The sequence below is a fragment of the Nothoprocta perdicaria genome, unplaced genomic scaffold (genome assembly GCF_003342845.1).
Source record: "Nothoprocta perdicaria isolate Ctin4 unplaced genomic scaffold, notPer1 scaffold_60, whole genome shotgun sequence".
NCBI classification, from domain to species: domain Eukaryota; kingdom Metazoa; phylum Chordata; class Aves; order Tinamiformes; family Tinamidae; genus Nothoprocta; species Nothoprocta perdicaria.
The window spans coordinates 1,765,963-1,788,157 of record NW_020455866.1 but is presented as its reverse complement, the minus strand read 5'-3'; the positions used below and the strand labels follow the sequence as shown (position 1 = coordinate 1,788,157).

Here is a 22,195-nt window from a genome sequence, read left to right as displayed (position 1 = left end):
GGGCCGCGCCGCTGCGTGGGGGCTGGTGCCGCCGCCCGGCGGCGGGGAAGGGGCCGCGGCCGCGCCTCACGCGCCGTAGGTGCCGGCGCGGGGCCGCCAGCGGAGCCCCCTCTCATTTAGTTCCCTTCCCGAGACCCCACTCGAAGCTGGGAAGCATCGACGCGTCTGGCTCTGAGGTTTGTGCGCGGCTTTCCCCCCCTTTTTTTGGGGAGTAGGGTGGAGGGAGAGCGGTTGTTTTCATCCGTTTCCCAGCGTTTCTTCCCCGGTAGCCAGGTCGGGGCCGTGTCCGCGCCGCGGGTGCGCGCGAGTCAGGTGCCGCGAGCGGGCGCGTGACGGCGCGTCCCGAGGGAAAACGCGCCGGGGAGCGGCGCCTCCCGCCTGGAAAAGTTGGGAAGTTTGCTGTTTAGTGTGGAGAGGGAAAAAAAAAAAAAAATCCTAACAGAACAAAAAACGAAGCGCTTGTAACTTAAAAGTTCCGCATTTCTTCGGGAAGCAGTCCGTTGTAGTAAATTGTTTAAAACAATGGGATCCAGGCGGGCTTTGCTGTCCCAGCAGGCGCTCCTGTCAGTGACCGGATCACGGCRTTGCGTAACTGGAGTCCACTGACTCCAGCGTGAGTGTTAAACAAGGAGCCCCTTATTTATGGAGCCCGTTGCTCTCCGAGAGTTGTGTGGCTTGCAAGTTTCTCAATGAGCCTAAAAACCCTTGGCTTAACGAGGATTTGGCGCTGCCTTGGGTTAGAGCTGGAGGAAAGCCTCTTTCCCGGGTTTTCGTTGTAGTATCCGCCGCCCCGCAGGAAGGGAGGCGGCTGGAGAAGTCGGTGTGGGATCCGTGTGGGATCCAGCGGCTCTGGAGTGTGTGACACGAGGGCTTCCTGGGGCTCCCTCCTATCCTGTTTCAAGTGTAGCAATCCAGCGCTTCCCCTGAGCATTCCCAGCTCCTCCTTTCATTCCAAACTTGCTGTTGGAAACCGAGCTGAGCCAGGTAGAAGCTGGGGAGCGGGAAGCGTATTCCTTCTGTAAAATAATGTAAATAGCGGGCGAGAGGGAGCGTGGCGGTGGGGGCTTTATCCTAGGAAAGCAGCCGGTGGTTGGCACCATCTGAAGGCGTCTCTGCAGCGGTGATTCTGCTGCTGCTGCCTTAGTGTCCTGGCACGAGACCCATCTGCACCGGAGCTGGGATACGGAGCTGCCTCTGCACTGCTGGGAACTCCTGCCTTGCCCAAAAGCTGCTCRGCAAATTCCTTTCTGCTGCCTCTGCCATGCAAATTGACCGTAAGCTTAGGTATCTGCAGAAAAGTCTTAAAGATTGTGACCCTCATCTGAGGATTGGATTTATAAACTGTGAATTTTATATCAATGTATTTTGGCTTTTTTCAACGCTATTGCAATTCAYAGCAAGTAAATATTTTAAATATCTGGTTAATGATACATTTACCGTACAATATGTTCCTACAAAACTTATATATAAATATATTTATGAATATAGTAAGTTCTGACATAATATCTATGCACGCTTCTTTTTATTAGAAAATGCATCAGATTAAACAATCTGCTGTGCCTGTAGCTCACTTCACCTAACACTTTCATTAGTTGAATACTTTTCTATTACTGCTAAGAGTTTTGGGCATCTGGGCAGTGCATTGATGGTGCCAGCCCCCCCCCGTTTTTTTTTAGTGGGCAAGTTTACTATGTTAGTTTGAGTCAAGAAGTCACCAAGAAGCAAATTTTGGTCATCACCATTTAATGTGCTTTGTCTGAAAGCAAGATGGTCTTGCAAAACAAAAGAAGCTAAACCAGAAAATGCTCCCTGGGAACAAATCTAACACACTTCAGCTGTTAATGACCATCCTGTCAACGGGAGCAAATTAAACTAGTCTGAAATTAAAAACTGCTGGAGCATGTCTGATGCAGATGGTGGGTATGCAATACCGCGTGCTTTGCTCTTGTTTAGGTGCACTGCTGGCTAATAGGGGTTTATTTGAAGCAGAAAATAATTTCAGTAACTTAAACAGAGCCRAAGAAAGGGATTTAGATCTCAGCCAGGCTATAGGAGAGAGCCTTGGCCCCAATGCAAGTGTGACTGACTTCTTTCACACTAAGTGATGCCGGGGCTACTCTCCTTTGTGATATGTGGACTTAAGTCACGTTGGGAACTGTTAGGTGCTGTACTGGGAGCTGCTGGATCATCCAAGCCCAGYGGGAGCCAGGAGGGGCCTGTGACATTTCTGCTCCCTGGGATGCTGCCACGCGAGCGGCCTTGTCCCACCACGAGGCAGAGGAGCTCTCGAAGCTCTCGAGCCATTGCTGCCAGTTCAAAACATCTCCTTGTAGCCGTGTTCCCAAAGCTTCGAACACCCTGTGTGTGTCTATATAGTTACTATATAGTGAAAGCACTGGGGGTTTTGCTTTTCCTGGCTGAGGGAAGTGTCTCAAGAGCTGTCCTCAATCATTCTTGCTGACGTGGGTTCATTTCGTACTTGTTTACTTACTTGTGTTCACTCACATTTCATATTTATTTCAAACATGGGAATGCAAATACCGCCCTGCAATTAGGAAACGCRTTTAGTTTTTGCTGCAGTCGGTTTGATTGATTGTGTCTATCACATGAACCAGATTGACAGTCCCCCGTTTCACAACACCCCGCAGCCCTGTGGTTAGTTTAGTCCTGGGCCGAATGGGTGGTGACTCGGATTCTATTAACCCAAAGAGAGAGCATCCAATGCGCRTCTCATGTGAGTCCTTCTGGTATTTTGTTAAAACAGGGCGCTGCTGCCTTGTTTGTTTGTTTGAGATTAGCTTAATTTTATGTTACTTTCTTTGAAAAGCACCAAAAAAAAGAATTTTGATTTGTAATGCCTTTGTTGTAGGAAAAATACCCAAGCTTATTTATCCTTTCCCCCTAAAACTAATTCCATTTTAATAGGCCCCCAAAGTGGAAAAATAGTTCTTACCACCACACTGATCTTTATATGTGTACTTGTAAAGTGTATGTAATCTATTCAAGCTACAAAATATGCCCAGTTAACATTGTTGCAATATTATATATTGTATGTATATATATATACGTAAGCAATAAAGTTATAGAAGTGTTTTGAAACAATCTTGCTTTGAAAACAGATCTGTCCTACTTCAGTGAGTATATGTAATRTGCTTAGCTGAAAGAACATATATTTGCAAATACAATTTACTGTATTTGACTCRGGTCATTTGTGTTATTGCATGATTTGTATAGTCTGCTCTGTACATCTGACAATTCTGAGCAAAATTTTGTATGCTGCACAGCTAAAGTATGTACCTTTTTAAAATTGCTGACTTCTTTAATAAAACAAAMTATCATTTAAATCATGAAAGAAAGCTGAAATAAGATTGTGAAAGATGCATTTTTATTTTRATATTGAAAATCCAGATGGTGACCTGAAAGGCATGTTTTAAACTATATAGATGTAATTTTAGAGCAGCATTCTATATTTATATTAACAAAAAGTCCATAACAAAAAGTTATGATGATATTTCTGTCCTCCCCTGCAGATACTGTTCTTGAAGCATGGATCATCCGGTGGATGAACCTTGAACTTCTGGATCAGAAACTGGGATTTCCCTCTGTTTTTCATGAAGGATGGCAACACCATATGTTCCTGTTCCTATTCCTATTGGGAGTTCATCTTCCAGCTTTACAGACAGAAACCAAAGAAGTTCTTCATTTGGGAGCATCTCAACAAGCTCGAGCTCCTCCAAAGGGCAGCTGGAGGACTCGGCTGTGGGTAGTTTTAAGAAGATGAGCGTGCCTGACCAGACTGGCTCTACGTCATCTGTGTGCAGTAGCCCGCTCGTTAGGACTAAGTTCACAGGTGTGGACACATCCATAGAATACTGCTCACAGCCCGTAGAAGACACAGAGCAGAACACAGATTCCAGGAGCTGGGAAGATCGACCGTCCACGCCTACTATCCTGGGTTACGAGGTGATGGAGGAAAGGGCAAAATTCACTGTAAGTTTTGGGGATGGTACCGTTCATCTTATGTAGACATTTAGGCAGTGACTGAATGTGCTTCTCTCTTTTGTGTTCTCTTTTCTAMATAAAACTTTCAGTTCAGGGATGCTGAAGCTAGATTGGTGTTTGCAAAGCACCTCAAATCAGTGTAGTCTGGCAGGAAAGCCTTTTCCTCATTTTACAGAAAAGGCAGCAGTCTTTTCTGAAGTTAGTTATTTAATAGAAATGTTTCATGCAAGTTTCACAAGTTACTCCTAGAAAAGTCAGAAATTTCTTACAAAGTTACAATTCCTTGCAAAATTGAGCTGGATACTTAAACATCCCAAAAGATTGCATTTTATTTTAAATGAACAACAAAGCACAATGATATTTACCTCTTTTATGGTTATTTAGAAACACAAACTTTTCTCAATATACCAACACTATTTACAGCTTTTGGCAYTACTGGGTTTAGTGTCAAATTGCGGAAATCTGTTTCAAAAGCCTCAGGGTGAGGGTGTCACATGAGTGGTATCTCTTGGCATAASACTGAACTGTTCTAAATCGATTTTTCTCGAAGAATATACTAGCTGACAATTTTATTGACMCACTGTGTGCAGATAGAGTTTTGCCTTGTGGATATGATTGAAACATTTCATTGCAGTAGTTAAAGAATGTTGACTAATAGAAGTTGGTTGGGTACTGATTGCTAGTTCCCTGATWTTCTTTTAGGATACTTGACATACTAGTGAAATCATCAAGGTCTTATAGTGTTACTAAATCAAATACTGCTATTTTTTAATTATCTGAAAGCAATATTTGTAATAGGTTTTCGTATTGTTATGTATGCTGGTGTAAGAGAAGAAACAAGGAAAATTTTGCATCTGAGTTAAGGTTCTTTTTCAATAGTATCTTCAAAGCTAAAACTATAAATAGTATTGTTGGTAATTGGAGACCAAACCATGTCAATACAGTGGGTACTCCAGTATGTTTGTAGGATGTTACTCAATTGCATTTAAAACATAGAGTCAAGATAGTCATTGGATGTAGAAAGACAGATGACAGTACAAGTGAAACATTCTTCATAGCTAAAATTCTTGGGTGCTTTTTTGCTCTTTCTGAATTCATTTCTTACATTGCTGTGGTTGTTTCAGAGAGCAATGGAGTGTTTAGGAGAAAGCAATCCGCTGAAGATAAACTACCAATTATGCGTTAAAACTAGTTAGTGATCTAGTTAGTCRCTGTTGAAGAGTAAAATCAAGGGAAGGCAATGAAATAAAATTGAAGTCACTCTTTAAAACTGCAGAAAAGAGATTGAAACTGAAATTCATCAAAATTAAAGTAGATGGATAAARCGTATTTCACTTATCTTTCACTTTGGTAATATAGACAATATTTTCATAGAGTGGAGAATCTGTAAGTAGTTTCACAAATCTGGCAAAGAGAGAAGGTAGTTAATTATATTTAGAAAATATTACAAAATATCTTTCCCTTAATTTTCCCTGATTTTTAGTAATGCTATTAATTTGTTTTTTGAGAGTTCTTTTCTGTTTCATTAAAAGATAAAGGCTAATTTCAGCTTTCTAGCCAATATAGAATTATTTTTTCCTTTTTTTTTAACCCTAATATTCTTGTTTTTCCACACAGGTGTACAAAATACTAGTAAAAAGAAGTCCAGAGGAAAGTTGGGTGGTTTTCAGGCGGTACACTGACTTTTCCAGGCTTAATGACAAGGTGAGTGATAAATATACAGTGGTAGATTCTCAGCCAACTTGCCCCATACTTATCTCTTCTTCCTTCTTTGTTTCATGCTTCTGTCACATTTTCTTCTGCTTATGCTGCTTTACTACATATCAATCATTTACTATATCAATGAATGAAAAACACAGGATTCCTCTTTTTTTGTAGAGATTGTGCCTATGAAATAAATAATGTGTTTAATGCACTTCATACTTTAAAGGGGATGTTAGCACAAAATGTACAGGAAATTATCTTAACTATTTCTTGCTAGCCACTTTTTTCTATGTAAAATTTATTTAGATCTCAGTACATTACCCTCAGTGCAGCAGAACTTTGCTGGCGGTATAAAGAATGTCAAAATTGTCACTTGAAAGAAGACAAATAAAAAGCAGTGGCACACTAATCTAGGATAATGGAGAGAGAAGTTACTGGTATTGGTACATGAGAAACCTTTTGCTGATTTCAAAAGCAATCAATCGGAAGAAAAGAATACCCAGCAAGAGGTCAGCCTAAAGGTGTAGCACGTACTTGAAAAGAATAAACAGAATTGCTGAGTGTCAAGACAAGACTGTCACAGGATGACTAAGCAGTACATTTCTGTAAATCATTACAAACAGAAGTAATAGAAGGAGACAGGAAAATATAGGTGCAATACTTGGGAGCAAAGGATACATCAAAGACAAAAATATGTTAACTAAACCTTATAAAGTAATTTTAACAAAAACGTTATTCTGGGAGCATGTTGAAGATGATGGAATCTGAGGGTTTAGGAGCAAAAGCAGACATTTGGCGAGTTGCCTAAGCCTTGTTGGTTAAGGGCACCTAGCAGATTGGAGAAATATGTGAAAAATTCACTTCTGCTTTGAGAAAAGGTGCAAGAAGAACTTTGTRAAGTTTATTACTCTGTAAAGCTGTTGAATAAGTAATAATACAGCCAGTTCTTAAGAACAAAGAATTTAAGTTCTTTTTTTTTTTTTTTTTCGTGGGGCTGTGCAATATTTTCCTCATGTGATATGCCTGAGCTATCACATGCTGATGGAGAACACAGACATGTAGGAAAAACATGGGATCCATGAAAGCAGTTGCAGGCAGCATAACTTGTCTGACCCCCCCAGTTTTTCTTGCTGCATCAGAGGAGTTCTTGAGACTATAGCTGAAAATACAGACTACAGTTGTCAGGGTCTGCTGACAGCAAGTAGCTTTCTCAAACTCTTCACCCACAATAGGAGCAATCTGTGGGTAGACATTCCATCCCCTTGTAAAAGAAACGATGTGATCTGCATACATGGGAAATCATCAAGCAGAAATCCAGCTGGTTCAAATGCTTTCCCAGCTGTGGCTATCTGTCATCCTCACTACCATTAGATTTATACAGGACTTTATTTTCTAGATTCAGTTCCGTTCAGTATTTTGTTAAGAAATGAGGGTTATGGAGTGTGGAGGGTGCTTAGCTGAATGGTGCTAATGATAGTTTTGTAATAGGTGAAGGAACTTTGCATGACCAAAAACAAAAATAGTCTAATAACAAGAGGAAATTCAGTCTGAGAAAAAGACACCATATACTTAAGGAAAACATCAAATGCACAAAGAAAGAAGACCTTGACAATAAACTGCCATGTGGATCAAGAGCTCATAGTCACTGTGAGCTACAAATTTGTTATGCAGTAAATGTGATCTTAAAAGGCACTCTCCTCGTGATAGGAGAGAGTGCTTTTATGAACAAACATAAGCCAATACAATTGTTACAATTGTTGTTTCTTCAAAATGTTAGTGAAGTTCTAGCTGAGATACAATACTGGATTTTGCAATGTGGGTTTTTTTTGTTGTTTTGTTTGGCTTAAAGAAAAGGAAAAAAAAAAAAAAAAACTGTCTGCCAAAGAGCTACCAAGGAGCTTTTACAGAGTTYGTAAAGCGCAGTTCACAGTTAAAAACAGCCGTCTCATTGTCACAATGCTTAAATTTGCTATGCATGGATCAAGATACTCACTGAACAATTATCCTGCAGCTGTGTAAACATAGAGCATTAAAATGTATTTTGTGGAAACTCTGGAATCCCTGACATTGAAAAATTCATATGAATATATTGGGGTTTTCAGTACATCTGACAGAAGTTTGCTTGATCCTGTCTTTGCGAAAAGGTTAATTGACTCTCATGGGAATTGCGGTTACATTGTTTGTTTGTTTGTTTAAAAAAAAAAAAGACTTTTAAAAATACTCTTTTAAAAAAAAATTTTAAAGTCTTGTTCACTATAAATCCTCTTGGGGATTTTTTTGTGTGTGTGCATCAAACATTCCGGTAAGAAAACACATCTGAAAAATTGCTTTTATGAAAGCATTAGGTTTTTATTATCTTTAGGCATAGTTGAAAAATAAGTAAATTGGCATCCTTGGAGAAGCCAATCATTATATATTTTTAAGTCTACATTTAATTCCATATTTCTGAATTTAAAAAAAAAAAAACAAAAAAACTAGGTATTTCTGATACTGAATATGTGTAATTGCTCTTTAAGCAAGCCAAGAATATAATTTGTCATGACAGTACTTTTTTTTTCCATCTATGTATAAAAGAGTTTGGTTCTTTGAGGAGCTGCTCTTTGCCAGAAGTATTTCATAGGTGTGTCATAATTCATTCTGTTTCAGAAAAGTCTCCCAAGAAAAGATGAGTTGCATTCTCTGTAATGGGTTTTATATCTATATTTATATGGTAGTTCTTATTCCAGAGTACTTCAGAAGAAATATCACTGAAATGCTTACTCATCTGCCACTTAGTACTTGCATTACATTCTCTTTTGCTTACTGACTCAGAGACGTTCAGTAGCAAAGCAAAGTTGCTTTTCTTTCTGTTTTTATATAGTGAATTTGAAAGGTCATTYGATTGCCTAAGGCTAAACAGCAAGTAGTAAAACCGTGTCTAGAATGTATACTACAATCTGAATTGTACTTACAGTTGTGAGAGTTACCTARTGCTTGAACTTAACAGAAGATGAAAACAGTGTGTAATTTGAAGTTCAATGCTTAGAATAAAGTTCACCAAATTCCATATTTTATTCTGATTTTTTTTTTGTATCTCTCCGTTCATCTTTGGTTTCTGTTTCAGCTAAAAGATATGTTTCCAGGCTTTCGATTGGCCCTGCCACCAAAGCGCTGGTTCAAGGATAATTATAATCCTGACTTCTTGGAAGATCGACAGCTGGGACTACAAGCTTTCCTCCAAAACCTAGTAGCTCATAAAGATATTGCTAACTGGTACGTGATTTAAATTTTGTTTGTGGGTTGTGGGGGGTTTTGCACCCCTAGTATGGGCCATTAAACTTTAGCAACATGTTTTTGAGCCACACAGTTTAGAATTTTGTTAATGTTCATAGTGTGCATTTAGTCATTATGTGCATTATTTGGTGTCCTGTTAAACTACATTCTAATCTAAGCAAAAAAAGGACATTGCTGTATCTTGAATTGTTTATGGTTAGCTACAAACTGCATGCTGTAATATTTAATTTTAAAATATTAAACTAACCCCTTTTTTGTCTTTTTTTTTTTGTCTATTAATTTTGTCTATTAATAGTTTATATGGCAACTGAATATTAGGTTTTTGTAGTGTTAAGCTCTTGCACGCTTCAGCAGCTACTTCTTAAAATGTGCATTCAACTGACATAATAGCARTAGAAATACCATTATAGATTACTTACATAAATGTAAACCACAAATCAAGACTGAAAAAGAGTCTAAAAAAAGAAAAATGATCGTATGGTTAAGTAACCTGGTACAGAAGTCCTACCGACCAATGTCTTTTTTCCTACCAAAGTGGAAGATCCTTCCAWACCTGGTATGTGAGAACAACTTAATTTTGGTAAATGAAATAAAACATCATATTAATATAGGCCAGAAGAAAATTTCAAGCAGCAAGGTGATAGAGGCATAGCTCTTTAGTTCTAAGCATCTTTTCCAACATAAGAATTAGAAAATCTGCTGTAGAGTGAGATAAGAGCTGATCAAAAAGTAAAAGGAACATTCAGCAAAGAAAGGCTGTGGTGAAACTCCTAAATTGCTTTTTTGTACTAGCCCTCCTTGCAGAGGGACTGGGAGGTTGCTTTACCACTCCCATTGTTTTGGGAAACTACCTGAAATTACATGTCATTTGAAAAGAGAGAAGTTGTCCAGAGCAAATAGCACTAAACATTAACATTTTAAATTGCTGAGCAAGTACCTGTGGTGCTAGAGCATCTATTTTCCATTTTTAACTTAGTTTGTTAAAAGAACGGCTAGTATTACTTTTCATTTACTTAAGAACTTGAGCATTAACTTGTAGAACCATAGACCTGATCTTCTGCTACTGCTTAAATGGAAAAGAGAAGTAGTAAACAGCTGAATAAAAATAACGCACGAGAAAGCAATAATGCCATTTGCAGAAGGAAGTCTACTTTACAAATGGTTAGGAGAGAGTTTATGTAACATCTTCAAAAGGTAAGAGGAGAAGGATTGGACAGAGGCAATGAGTGTTGTTTATGAAATTGTGAATCATGGTTCTGGGCACTGATGTTCAACATATTTGGAAATAGTCTGTAAAAGGAGCGATCAAAAGGATTATGGAGTATTGTAGAAGGATCCCTAGATACTGAGTGRCTAACAGATTAAATTCCATGTCATTAAGTACAGAACAGCAGAAAGCACGTACATGAAGAATCATAGAATTAATTAGTTGTTACAGCCCAGCAGTAATGCTGGTGGTTTTCTGGAAAAACTYAGTATTTGGCAGTAATCAAAAGGGTGAATAAGAACTGTTTGAGAGGAACTTGAAAGCTAAGAGAAAATTACTTTATTGCTATGGAAATCTGAATTGCAGTTCCGCACAATGTGATACTAAAGCCCAGCATCCTTTTTCAAAAGGGAATATGCTAGAAGCACGGAGGAGGCAAGCAAGGGCAGATGGAGCTGCAGAATAGCTTCCTTACAGGAAGAATTCTGCTGAATTTAGTCTTTCCATCTTGGGAAAGAGATGACTAAACAGGGCAGGTAAAATCATGAAAGAGAGAGGGAAGGTAAGAACCCTCTTTTGTTTGTTTTGTTGTTTTGTAGTCAGTGTCACAGTAAATTATAAAGGTTTTTTGTGAGATATCAGAGGTAGAAAACATCTTTCAAAAGACATTGGGTTAAACTGTGGTATTTGTCTATGAGTGGCTATTAAACATGATTATCTGGATGAAGTATATGTCCAGATGTTTAAGAATCCCTGGTTTTTAAAATTACATAATGACATCTGTGCCAGAAGAGGAATTCTCTAAACATCCTTTCCTGTCATGTTGTGTAGCCGTGTAGACTTCTGGTCTGACTGAATRTCTCTGAAATGTCTTCTTGCAGCTAGTCTGGAATTTTGACTGTTTTGTTTGCATCTTGATGATGGTCCAAAATGACTGGACAAAACAGTAAAGATCTTTCATGATCTAATGAAAAAAAAAAAAAAGGTATGCAACTTTTGGGAGACATTTCTAAACACATTTGGAAGGGTATTTGAACATTTGTGTAATTGGTATTTTTACAGCAGGTAGATCATTGTAGTGTTTTTATTTACTTTGTTGTTTTTTTTTTTTTTTAAGGAAACTCACATTTTGTCTGTGCAAGGCCAAGAGTTTTAGGTCAGGAGTATAAAGCCTTAAGTTTTAAGTTATTTTCAGCTGTACAGTTTAGAATGTAAAGTTTCCCTCTATTGAAGATYCTCATGCTTCATGAAATTATTGAATCAGAGTGGTTTGCTCCATCTGAATTTCTTCCCTGCTTACCAAAGAATAAGAGTTACTATTGAATTAATATTTGCACCTTCCAGGAGCAGTGTGAGGATCTGGCCCCGCTTCCGCCATGAAAGCGCAGAGTTTTGTTTCAGCAGTTTTGCAAAGAAATCAGAAACTGCTTGGGTCAGATCAAAACCAAACTACTCACCTGTCTTGGTCTCCCTTGTTTCTCTTTATTCACAATATTAGTATTGAGAATTTGAGAGTGGGCAGGAAACTCACCGTTTGGATACATGACTTGCTGTATCTGCTTGATACACTAGATTCACCAAGGAGGTTATAGAATGTGGGCTGGCCTACGAGTGGAGAGGAGGGGAAGGATCCGTGCATAGCAATGCTGCTGCACAATGTGGGAGGCTTCTCTGAGCTGTCAGCACCTTCACACAGAATTTTCTCCTGTTTGTTAAATGAAGAGAAGGGGACGGATGTGCTGAGGAGAAAATGAGGTCCAAGCAGACACTCAGAGCTAGGTTGCAAATGAATACTTATACCATCAAGGGAACGTTTTTGTAGTAAAAACTAAACATGTTTCCAGTGCTTTTAAATTGCAATGACGTATGGCTTGAAGTTTCTTGATTTCTGTATACATGAGACTGAATCTACAGCTCTTGAAATCAAGATGTGGCCAAGATAAGATTTTTTGCAAGCAGCTTTAGGGAGGAGGGAACGGGTATGATCTCTTACGTAGATTATACATGTAGCTTGAATACTTATGGACATTCATTCTTTGGGATATTTTTTCACATGCAAGCATTGCTGGATGTCATGTCTAAATATTATACCTCACAACAATAAAATTATTAACAATATGTAGAAAGTAAAWATTCTAAATTACGCATTTTTTTCCTCCTACAAGTTCTTCTGRGTTAGCCTTATGTGAGGTCCTTCAGCACAATTTTCATCTTTTTGAAAGGAACAATTCAACCATAAAAGATGAACTTGAGCATTATGTTAGAAAAGGTCATTCTAAATAGGCAGATTAAACAGTTWGGAAAACAAACACACTGCTCTTTTTCCTTGAAAGACTACATTCTCTGGCTGAGGAACTATTAATTTGGTGAAATTTGCAGTTATGTTTGTTAAGGATATAACCAATTTAATGACTTGTCACTGTCCATTGCTTTTTCAGCTAGCAGGAGAATAATTTTGTTTCAAATAGGAAGTTTTTTTTTTTATTATTTTTGAGTTCTTGTGGGAAACTGTTAATTATAGAATTTCAAGCCACAGCTTGCACAGATCATGAGTTGATTGGTTCAGGTCAGTGTTGGGGAGAKTTGAAAGAGAAGGGTTCATGGTGAGGGCGTGGAGGAGCTCTCCACTGTTGGCTACATCTGTCATGTAGACTAAGTGGGAAAAGATTGGCCTAATAGGGGAAGAAGTGTTTGGGGCTGGTGTCGAGGCTGCTGAGGTAAAGGTGAAGACAAGAATTCAGAGCAAACATTGCCCAAAGAAAACGTATCTTCTGGCCTGCAACAGGGACTGGAAAACAGGCTTACTTAAATCCAGCAACTAAAGTTGAAATGCAGCAAGTGTTCTGGATGAGTATTTGTCAGAGCTGTCCTAAAACTAAAGTCATGGTGTGATCAGTTGTTGAGTGTTTGCTGAAAACGTGCTTTTCACCCCAGTTTGGTTGCCAGACCAGAACTTGTTCATCAAATTAGCAGCTGGAGGAAAATTAGACTTCTCTTATGTTTGTACTTAGTGTTTGCCTCAAATGTATGGAATGAGAGGATGGCAGAAAACTTCCTTTTGAACCTTCCCATGGGACTTACATGGGAGAAAGAGTGAATTCGTTTAGATTCACATCTACCATTCAGATTCACATCTACCTTTTTTTTGAGTTTTCATTGCAATAGATGATGACTTACGGACCTGTAAGTAGCGAGTGCAAGGCACAGAATTGCTAATAAATATATATTATTGAAGGGTATTTTAGAGTATTTGTAGAAGAATACATAAAATGGAGTAGGAAAGGTTTAGTCAGGAAATTGGGTGAAGATGTATGATTGGAGATAACTATATAATGTCTGCAGTTGGAGGTAATTAAGATACCTCATTTTGGAGTAAACCAGAGGATTGTACATATTTTTCTTCTGGCCATTGCAAAACAGTGCAGGGAGGAACACGACAACTGTTACACAATTTCAAGACAAATTCATTAGTTACACAAGTGTATTTAGCAAAACTGTGCAGTAGCATCCATAGCTCGTTAAACATGTCTTACCAAGCTGAATATGTGAGCACATCTGGCACTGTCTSTGGTTTGTTCCATTGATAAATGCTGAGCAGCCCAGGTGTACAAATTCCAGCTGCATACTTTTGCATTCACTTTTTAATTCTTATTTTCCAAGCATCTTCAGTATCAAAGTGATAAACTCCTCTTATTTTGTGGTTATCATGCAGCAATGATTTCTCTGAAGCTTTGAAAAAGCCCACTCCAAATTGGATGATGTCCTCTGTTCTCTGTTTTAAMGTTCTTAAGAGCACTTGGTGCAAATTTTTAAATTGGATTATAAGTACTCTCCCTGATTAACACACATACCTGAGACTTAATAGTTTTGTTAAAATTATTTGGAATCCTTGGGAATGATATGAAGGTAAGTTCTAAGTTCCTCAAAGATTTTTTTTTTTAAGTATCATTGTTTTTCTTTTAATTTTTTCTTTTTTTTTTTTTTTTTTTTTTTTTTTCCCTTTGTGAAGCATTGCAGTGAGAGAATTTCTTTGTCTGGATGATCCTCCGGGTCCTTTCGATAGTCTAGAAGAGAGCAGGGTAAGTATTACATAATATGACAAGAGCAAAAGATATAGTTGTTGCTAGAGTATCTAAAAATCTGCCGAGAAGTATAAATGTTGCAAATAAAACATTTTTACCTCCATTCTTTTCCAAAAAATTGTAACTGCATCTGTTTCTAAAAACTGACGTGTTATCTCTTAATAACCAGGGCACACTGGTAGCCTGGCCACTGTCCTTGATGCTTGTCCTAAGATGTCATCTCTTCCTTTTTACCTCTGTAGGCATCAGGTGAAGGGTTTCTCGAGTTTTCATATAGCTACTGATGGTAGGAGAGAATTTGTTCAGAATGTGAATAAAGGGAGCTAGTGAAGATTTAGCAGACACCTTGTCACAGTGGGTACAAATTAGACTTCCAGTCTACAGCAAATTTTTTTTTTCAGTTAAAATCTAGTGAAAGGCTTAGCTTCAACCACCAAAAGTACTGATTAATCCGGACACTTTTGGTTAGTGAAGACTTATTTTTAAAGAGTGTTTGTGCAAATAACTGATTCATGTAGTCTCATAAGACAGCAGATTTTCAAGACACATTGAGTGAAACGGACAGCTCGTGCTGTAGGCTGCAGCCTGCTTTGCCAGAAGTGTTTTGCTGGCCTGTGGAGCTGTATTAAGTGTGTCTAGAACTGGTCACGTCAGTTTTCTTCCTCTGTAGAATAAAGATGCGTTTTGGAACTGTGCATATATTGTTAATACTATAGAAATTAAAAATGTAGAGGGAAGCCCCTTCAGCTCAGTTTATTTTTACTGCTTAGGAGTGGGAGTGTTTTGGCTGTAGTTCCGTACACTGTATGTTTGAAGAATTTGGAATGTTTTATGTGTTAAAGGCTTTCATTTTATTTCTAAGAGGTATCGTTTCCTTGTTGATGAACTAAAATGATAAAATTATAGGAATTCATAGTTCATATAAATTAGGAAACACAAGCTATTTCATAGAGATTTTGATTGTATGTACCATCCTGAAGTCTCATCAAGGCTATTCTCTCAGGAGGAATTAGGAACCTTAGAAATTAATGCAAACTATTAAAATAGTGGCCAGCACAACAGTAATAAATCTAACCATTTCTGAAAAACTGTCAGATACAGTTGCTATAAAATTGTAGTCTCCGAGAGATAAAGCATCTTTTGATATAGTCTCTATCCTCCCCTTGCCCTTTCCTTTTTAATAACTGTATTCAGGACAAGTGCTGCTGGTCATATCCTTATGCCTGGACCTCTATTTTAGGACCTCCAAATCACTTCTTTCACCTGCTGTTACTGTTGTCATACAAAGCATTGCAAACAAATTATTCAGTTACTTTTTTCCTGCTACTGTAAAATACAGATTATCTTCTATAGTATTTTCTCTTATTCTGGTCTAGGAAGAATACACTGTAAAGGATCTTTATTTGTGTTACCTGCACAATTAGAATTTACTTAGGCCTTTTTATGTATGTGGTAACTTATTTATATTAGCCATCTGGCACTTAARTGTGCAACCTCCATCGACCACAGAAAGTTGGGGAAAATATTCAATAAAGCAGTCTCTTTGTCAAATACTTGGTAATTGTTTCCATGAGTCCATTCCCACCCACCTGGGTTTCATGATCCACTGAAGAAAGAGCTCGTCTTTCATCTGAGCAGTTTCTGTTGCTYTTTCAAAATTTATGGGAATGCAGAGATTTGAATTTATAATTGTACATCTGAGATTTATAATTGTACCAGACTCTGGCTGTCCAGCTCTTGAAGAATCAAAATACCTCATTACACACAGCTCCTGATAGATCTTTCTCTGTTTTAGTTCATCTTCCTGCAGGTAGAATATGCTGATGTTTTCTCCTTCAGCTTTAACCATTGACTTCCTCTATATGATGATCTGATAGATGATTTCAACTAGAGGAATAGTTAAGTAATATTCAGTGGGAGTTGTGATTCCTTTTACTGCTCTGTAGGAAAACTGAAGAAAGCATTGAAAAATTCRCCCCTAGTTGAGACTATTTTTTTATTGAACTCCTATAAAATGTTGATATTTAATACATTCTGTGGTTTAGCCGCTAACTGTATGCGGAACTAAGTCAAGAAACCTACTTGGGTTTATTATTTACCAAGAACATGTAAATTATTAAATGAGAGTTGCACATTACTGTTGGTAGACTTATTATTGCTAGTAATAGAATAGCAGGCTCTGCCAACACCTTTGTGAGTTTGTGCCTTGAATGGATGTTGCATTATACATTAGCATTATACATTAGCATTAAATTTTGAGATTGCTCACTCACATTAGTCAGGGTATAGTATGCATACATGTCATCTTAGGCAGAGAACACAAATTGCCCACCATGATGGAATAGTTGGTGGTCTTAGTATTTAATTAAACTTTTTAAAGGATTTTTCTATTGGTCTTCTCATGTTCATAACTGTAAAATTGCAGCAGCTCTGTATTGGTGTGTAACTGTGCCRCTTGCCATATATAACCTGGGCAAAGGAGAAAACGTACAGTTTTGGCTCAGTAGTCTTTATTCTTCAGCAAAAAATGCTAGAGGCTCTGGCACCTGCATCTTTGGCTTCAAAAACGTGTGAAAGAAAAGTCTATAGGAGGAGAGAGGGCTAGGAGGGAGTTCAGCTGATCTGCACAGGCAGAAAGAGTCGCAACGAGCGACAGCACATCAGAACAAGGGAACCTCTTTCTGACGGCAGCATCTATTTTGTAGTCACACGAACGTCAAGGATGCAGCAAAGTGTTTGCATTGCACTTGTGTAGTACGTGTATTGTTTCAAAGCAAAGTGACATGTATGAAAGAGAAAACTTTTTTTTTAATTAAAAGGCTTGTATAAATCTTTATGGTAATGAGTACAAAGAAAAACGGCTACAATCCAATTGCAGTTTGGTGTTTCTGAAATTAAAACAATGATCTACATGAAGTTAAATGGAAAGTATTCTTAAATCTTTTTAGGCTTTCTGTGAAACTTTGGAGGAAACAAATTACCGTCTACAGAAAGAACTGCTTGAAAAACAAAGGGAGGTTGAGTCACTGAAGAAATTGTTAAGTGAAAAACAACTTCACATAGATGCTATTGAAAGAAGAATTAGGTATGTAGAAAATGTGCAGTTTTTAGATGTTTCTTTCCACAAACATGTCTTCCCTGGCTAGTCACAACTATTTCTAATGTGTTCTTAGAAACATATTTTCCACCTGATAACTCCACATAAGGAAGTAATTTCAATGATCTTTCTCATGTATTAACTACAAAGCTGTTATTTAGTACAAACTGAGCATTTGTTCCTAAAATAACACTGATTGTTTCCTTTTTTTTATTTATTTATTTTATTATTTTAGTTCTTGTAGAGATATGGTAAAGATTCTGCCTTTGAATTCTAGTTAGGTGGAACACTTCATTAGAGATGAAGGTGATAGAAAAATTCCTTTGAGTTACAGAACTTCTTTTGTACTTAAAGTTTTGACAGAGCGTAGTGATCAAGAGATTATGCATYTATATTAATGTCTTTAACCTGTTGTTCTGAGGTGCCTGGAATGATGCAACAGATAGCTTGGAAATAGCATTGGAAATTATTTATTTAAATTCAAGGAAAGAATAGYAGAGTTCCATAATAAAACTTTTTGGTGCCAGTCTACTGAATTGTTCAACAGACCCTGGGGAGCTGATGCTGAAGTATTCAGTTAATCTGCTGATTCAGGTGTTGTGGAGTTTCCTTAGGAAAGCAGTAAATCCCCATGGGGCCCTTAAAAGCGATTTTAATAGTACTTTGGATGTTCATTCTAATATGTCCCTTCTGACTAAGGAGTTAAAGATTTGGGATATGTGGTTTAAGTTTAAACAGGTAACATAYGGAGAAGGATATAAATGTAACTGTTGTGGGTTATTACAAATTCTGCTCCAAATACCATAGTCAATTTGTTACTTTTTCCTGAAAGGAAGTAATGAGGTTGGAACAATGATAACTAAATTATGACTCTTCCTCCTAGCTTAAAAACTGCTATAGCCAATAAAAATTAATTAACTCACACTTGCCTATGATGGGTTTGTCATGCTGGGAAGTTCTTTGTTAGTAAAAAAATATGAAGACATGAATGGGAAAAAGGGGTTTTGTTTGTTTGTTTTTTTAATGCTTCCCCAAAAGAKAGATTTCATAGCACTAGGATGCCCTGTCCTGGACTGCATTAAAATTAGTTGAGGCTTTAGCTGAAGTCAAGATAAGAAATAATTCCTGGGAATTTTCAATTGTAAAAGTAAATCACTAATATCTTCCATTTATGCTGGAATAAACCTCTGACATTACAAAATTGTCTGGTGAGACTTGAACCCACCAAAAGAAGAAAATAGAATAATAATTGGTGTTACTGAAGTGGAATTTTGATTTGATGGCTTAACAGGAATTAAGTGTCTTCTGCCCTCCTTTCTCATCTAGAGGCCAAGTACTAAAGATTTATGTAATGTAGGAACAGAACAGTGGGCAAAGTCAGAGTTGTAGGAGTCAGAGTTGTAGGAGTATACATGCCTCACTGGATTTTGCCCTAACATAATAAATAATTTTAGAGTCTACTACTATTGCATTACTAATAATGCATGCTTTAAAAATGTAACAGTGGAAAGAATAGCACTTAAAACAATTAGAAAGTAGTGAAATAGAGTAAGCTTATTTTCAAGACAAATTTTCTACAAACCTTTCCAACTGAAGCAGCAGCTTTTAACACTAAATTAGTAAGTTTTCCACACCAGAAAGTATTTTGGAAACTTTTTTTTTAAAAAAAATACTAATTCTGCATGGCCATATTTTCTCTTCTTTGCCAGGCTAGTAGGATGGCCCAAAAAGCCCATTATCCATCTCTTATTGTTAATGGAAAAATACTCTGCTCTGACAAACTTACATTGAGTGTAAAATTACAATGGAGAATCTTGAGAAACTATTAAAAAAATCTTTGTGTCCTGTTTTTTCCTCTGCTTTTGGCTGTTTTGATTTTAACCTGGAAGTATTTGTGTGGCTTAGATCATCTGTTTCTAATATCTTACCTTACCTGGATTATAATCATTTCTCTGGGACTTTAATTCTTTTGTAGAGCCACTAGATTATGATGCAACAAGAAGATTAAATTCAATTTATATAGCTGGAGCAGATAAACTATTTAAATAACAATCTAGTGCAAASCCTGCCTTTCTATAAACAAAAATAATAAATGAAGTATAAAAGTATAAAAGTAATAAATGGGTCATGTAGGAGTGAGATTAATAGTTTCCCGGAAATAGCTAAGTTATAGGTGGAATAAACAGCTCTTCACTGATGAATGTTTGCAATAAATAGATTGGTGGTGCTCTGTTCTTATTTGTTATAGGGATTTATCTTTAGGAAAAATGACTCGTCAAATGTCAGGAGAAGAGAGTGAGTGCAGTGGTGAGGTGGAGTCTTCTGCAGTAGAAGCAGACCAGGGTACCCTGGGTGAGGACAGCTGGTAAATACTATTTTATTTCCCATAAAGTATGCTTTTTTTTTCTTAAAGTATATTTTTAAATGTTTGATCTTATATAAGTACTGCACAGCTGAAGAATACAGCATTTTACTGCATATATTTGTAGCTATCCCATGTTTCATACAGGCCCTCAGGACAGATTGTTTTGGGCGGGGTGCGTGTGTGGTGTGTGTATATATATGTCTATATATCACCGGAATAAGCAATAGGTGGAAGCTTTGCACGCGTGTGGTGGGTTATAGACACAACACTCTGTGGGGAATCACACTGGCTTCCATGTGAGGTGACTCACTGATGTGTCGCTGCAGCTCGGAGCGAGAGGGCCACGAGCGCGACATGGCCGCCGCAGGGATGGGCCACGAGCGCGACATGGCYGCCGCAGGGATGGGAGCCACGGCGGCGGCACCTCCAGCCCCACAAGGAGACTAGAGTGGTGGGAGCGGCGCGAGGGACAGGCCCCGTGAAGAACTCACAGCAAAGAGCGAGGGCGCATGCAGTGAATGTTTACATATAAATCCCTACGAACTGTTGACGTCGGAAAGATACTCAGTGCTGCTTTGAATTCAGTTTTTATCTAGCCTTTATATATTTAATATGTTTGGGTCTAATAAGGGCTAAAACGAGCTGAAATTTGGTTAGTGTGCGTATGCTGTGTGGCTGGCTTTTCTAGTGGAGTGATAAGAACTTCATGTTGCGTCAGCAGGCGTGTTTAACTGGCGCGTCAGATGTTGCCGCTGATGYGACACGTTGGATGTGTTCATCCGGTATTTGTGTTTTCAAGTTCTTATAGCCATAAATTAATGCTTGTTGAAGTAAAAATGGACTTGTCTTACATTTAATAAGAGTATAGAATTTGTTTTTAAATGCTAAAAATGAAGATTATTTCTCTGGAAGTTTTAATGCAATGCAATAGGAAAACTTACAGYACCAAGAGAAAAGTACTTACAGAATGGGAATATAGTTGGACATTTTAAACAAAATCTGGTCATTTTTGCTGAAGGAACGAAAGAGACCCCCCCCCCCCAAACCACTGTGTATTCACATCCCAAGAGAGCATGCATGCTGTAATGCTTTGTTTAATTTGGTAATGCTACTTTTAAATCTGGGATACCTTCACTATATGCCCACGGAACGATGTGTCAGTGAGTTTGCCTTTTACCTGGAACACTACCTCTTGCCATCTTGCAAATGCATTCATGCCTTGTTTGAAATACTCTAAATGACATGGAGATAATTGAAAGACTTGTAAAGAAGCCATATTTTTTGTTTCTGCACAGCTCTTAACTAGATTGAATCTAGTTGCAATGTATTTTTGTTTCAATGTGTTGTACACATGGGGATATTGCTGCATATGTTCTATAGCCTATTTTTCAAATTGTATTAAGACAGGAGATGCACTTTATTATAATTATGACTCCATTGTGCCAAGTTCAGTTGGCTAATTGGTTGAGAAAGGGGAGTTGCAGGGAGAGGATTATGTAGTGCCTTTTTGTATGTTACTTGTTCATTACTGCAGAGTTTTGTTACAGTGCTCTGGGTCAGCTTTGTGGAATCTCTGACAGCTTGTCTCTATTCTTCACTTATTTACTGAAAGTGCCTTGTTTTATTCTGCTTTTCCAATAGGAAGAATGTTGTTTCTGTTTTAACCTTTTTGTCTTTTTTTTTTTTCTTCCCTGTGCCACCCACATCTTTGTTTAATGTTGTTAATATGCAGTGTCTTTGTGCTGGAGTTTTCAAAGGGAACTTTGTACTTCAGGCTGTGCATACAATGACCTTTATGCAGAACTGTATAAGCCTTCCTGATGAAATAAAACTATGGACGAAACACCTGTCTTTTTCCATTGTAGAAAATATTCTGAATGTCTTGTCTGTTAAAAAGGATAATATTATTAGAAAGAGACATCTCTTACCTCACTGCTTTCATACCACTACTCAGTCTTGGTATGAGTCTTTGTACCAAAAACTGCCTGCATGAATATGAGTGAAAATTCTCTAATGACACAGCAGAAAGCTTGCTGCCCTTCTGAAGTTTAAAATGAAAAATGAGTCATCTTTCTTTTTATATTCTACCTAAATCTTTATAGATATTGAGTGAACTCAGTTTTAACACTTCTTGAAAATTCATGCAATCTTTTGTTAGATGTTGCTTATCTCTTCAAAAAGAGGACTGAACTGTGTACAGCTTACCGTAAATGTTTTTTAATTTTGAAAATGTGCTTGGAGCATATATATTAGGAATTTTTAAAGGTATTTTACTTACATATGTTTTAATTGAATTGGTGATCCCCAATGCTTTCCAAGTCTGTCCTGTACTAATTTTTTTTTCTAGTGTTCTTGCTCCCATTCTGGCACTATTTTCCACAGTCTTTCTAAAGTATGACACGCTGCTGTAGTTTTTATACAGAACATGCCAACTTGCAATAATTTCATTCATGAGAATTGGATGA

The 22,195-nt window shown here is 37.7% G+C and overlaps 1 protein-coding gene across 4 annotated transcripts; it reads left to right on the top strand.

The window, feature by feature from the left end:
• Positions 1 to 113: 113 nt before the first annotated feature.
• Positions 114 to 21,575, top strand: SNX16 (sorting nexin 16). Of its 4 annotated transcripts, none has more exons than XM_026049687.1 (8): positions 114 to 176; positions 3,531 to 3,990; positions 5,620 to 5,706; positions 8,810 to 8,958; positions 14,196 to 14,265; positions 17,217 to 17,353; positions 19,614 to 19,730; positions 20,057 to 21,575. In XM_026049687.1, the coding sequence occupies exons 2-8, from the start codon at positions 3,619 to 3,621 to the stop codon at positions 20,175 to 20,177; spliced, it is 1,053 nt and encodes a 350-aa protein (XP_025905472.1). In that variant the 5' UTR covers positions 114 to 176; positions 3,531 to 3,618; the 3' UTR covers positions 20,178 to 21,575. The 4 variants fall into 4 exon arrangements, with proteins under 4 accessions (XP_025905472.1, XP_025905475.1, XP_025905476.1 ...); XM_026049688.1 differs by lacking the exon at positions 114 to 176 and adding an exon at positions 1,200 to 1,284; XM_026049690.1 differs by lacking the exon at positions 19,614 to 19,730.
• Positions 21,576 to 22,195: the final 620 nt, after the last annotated feature.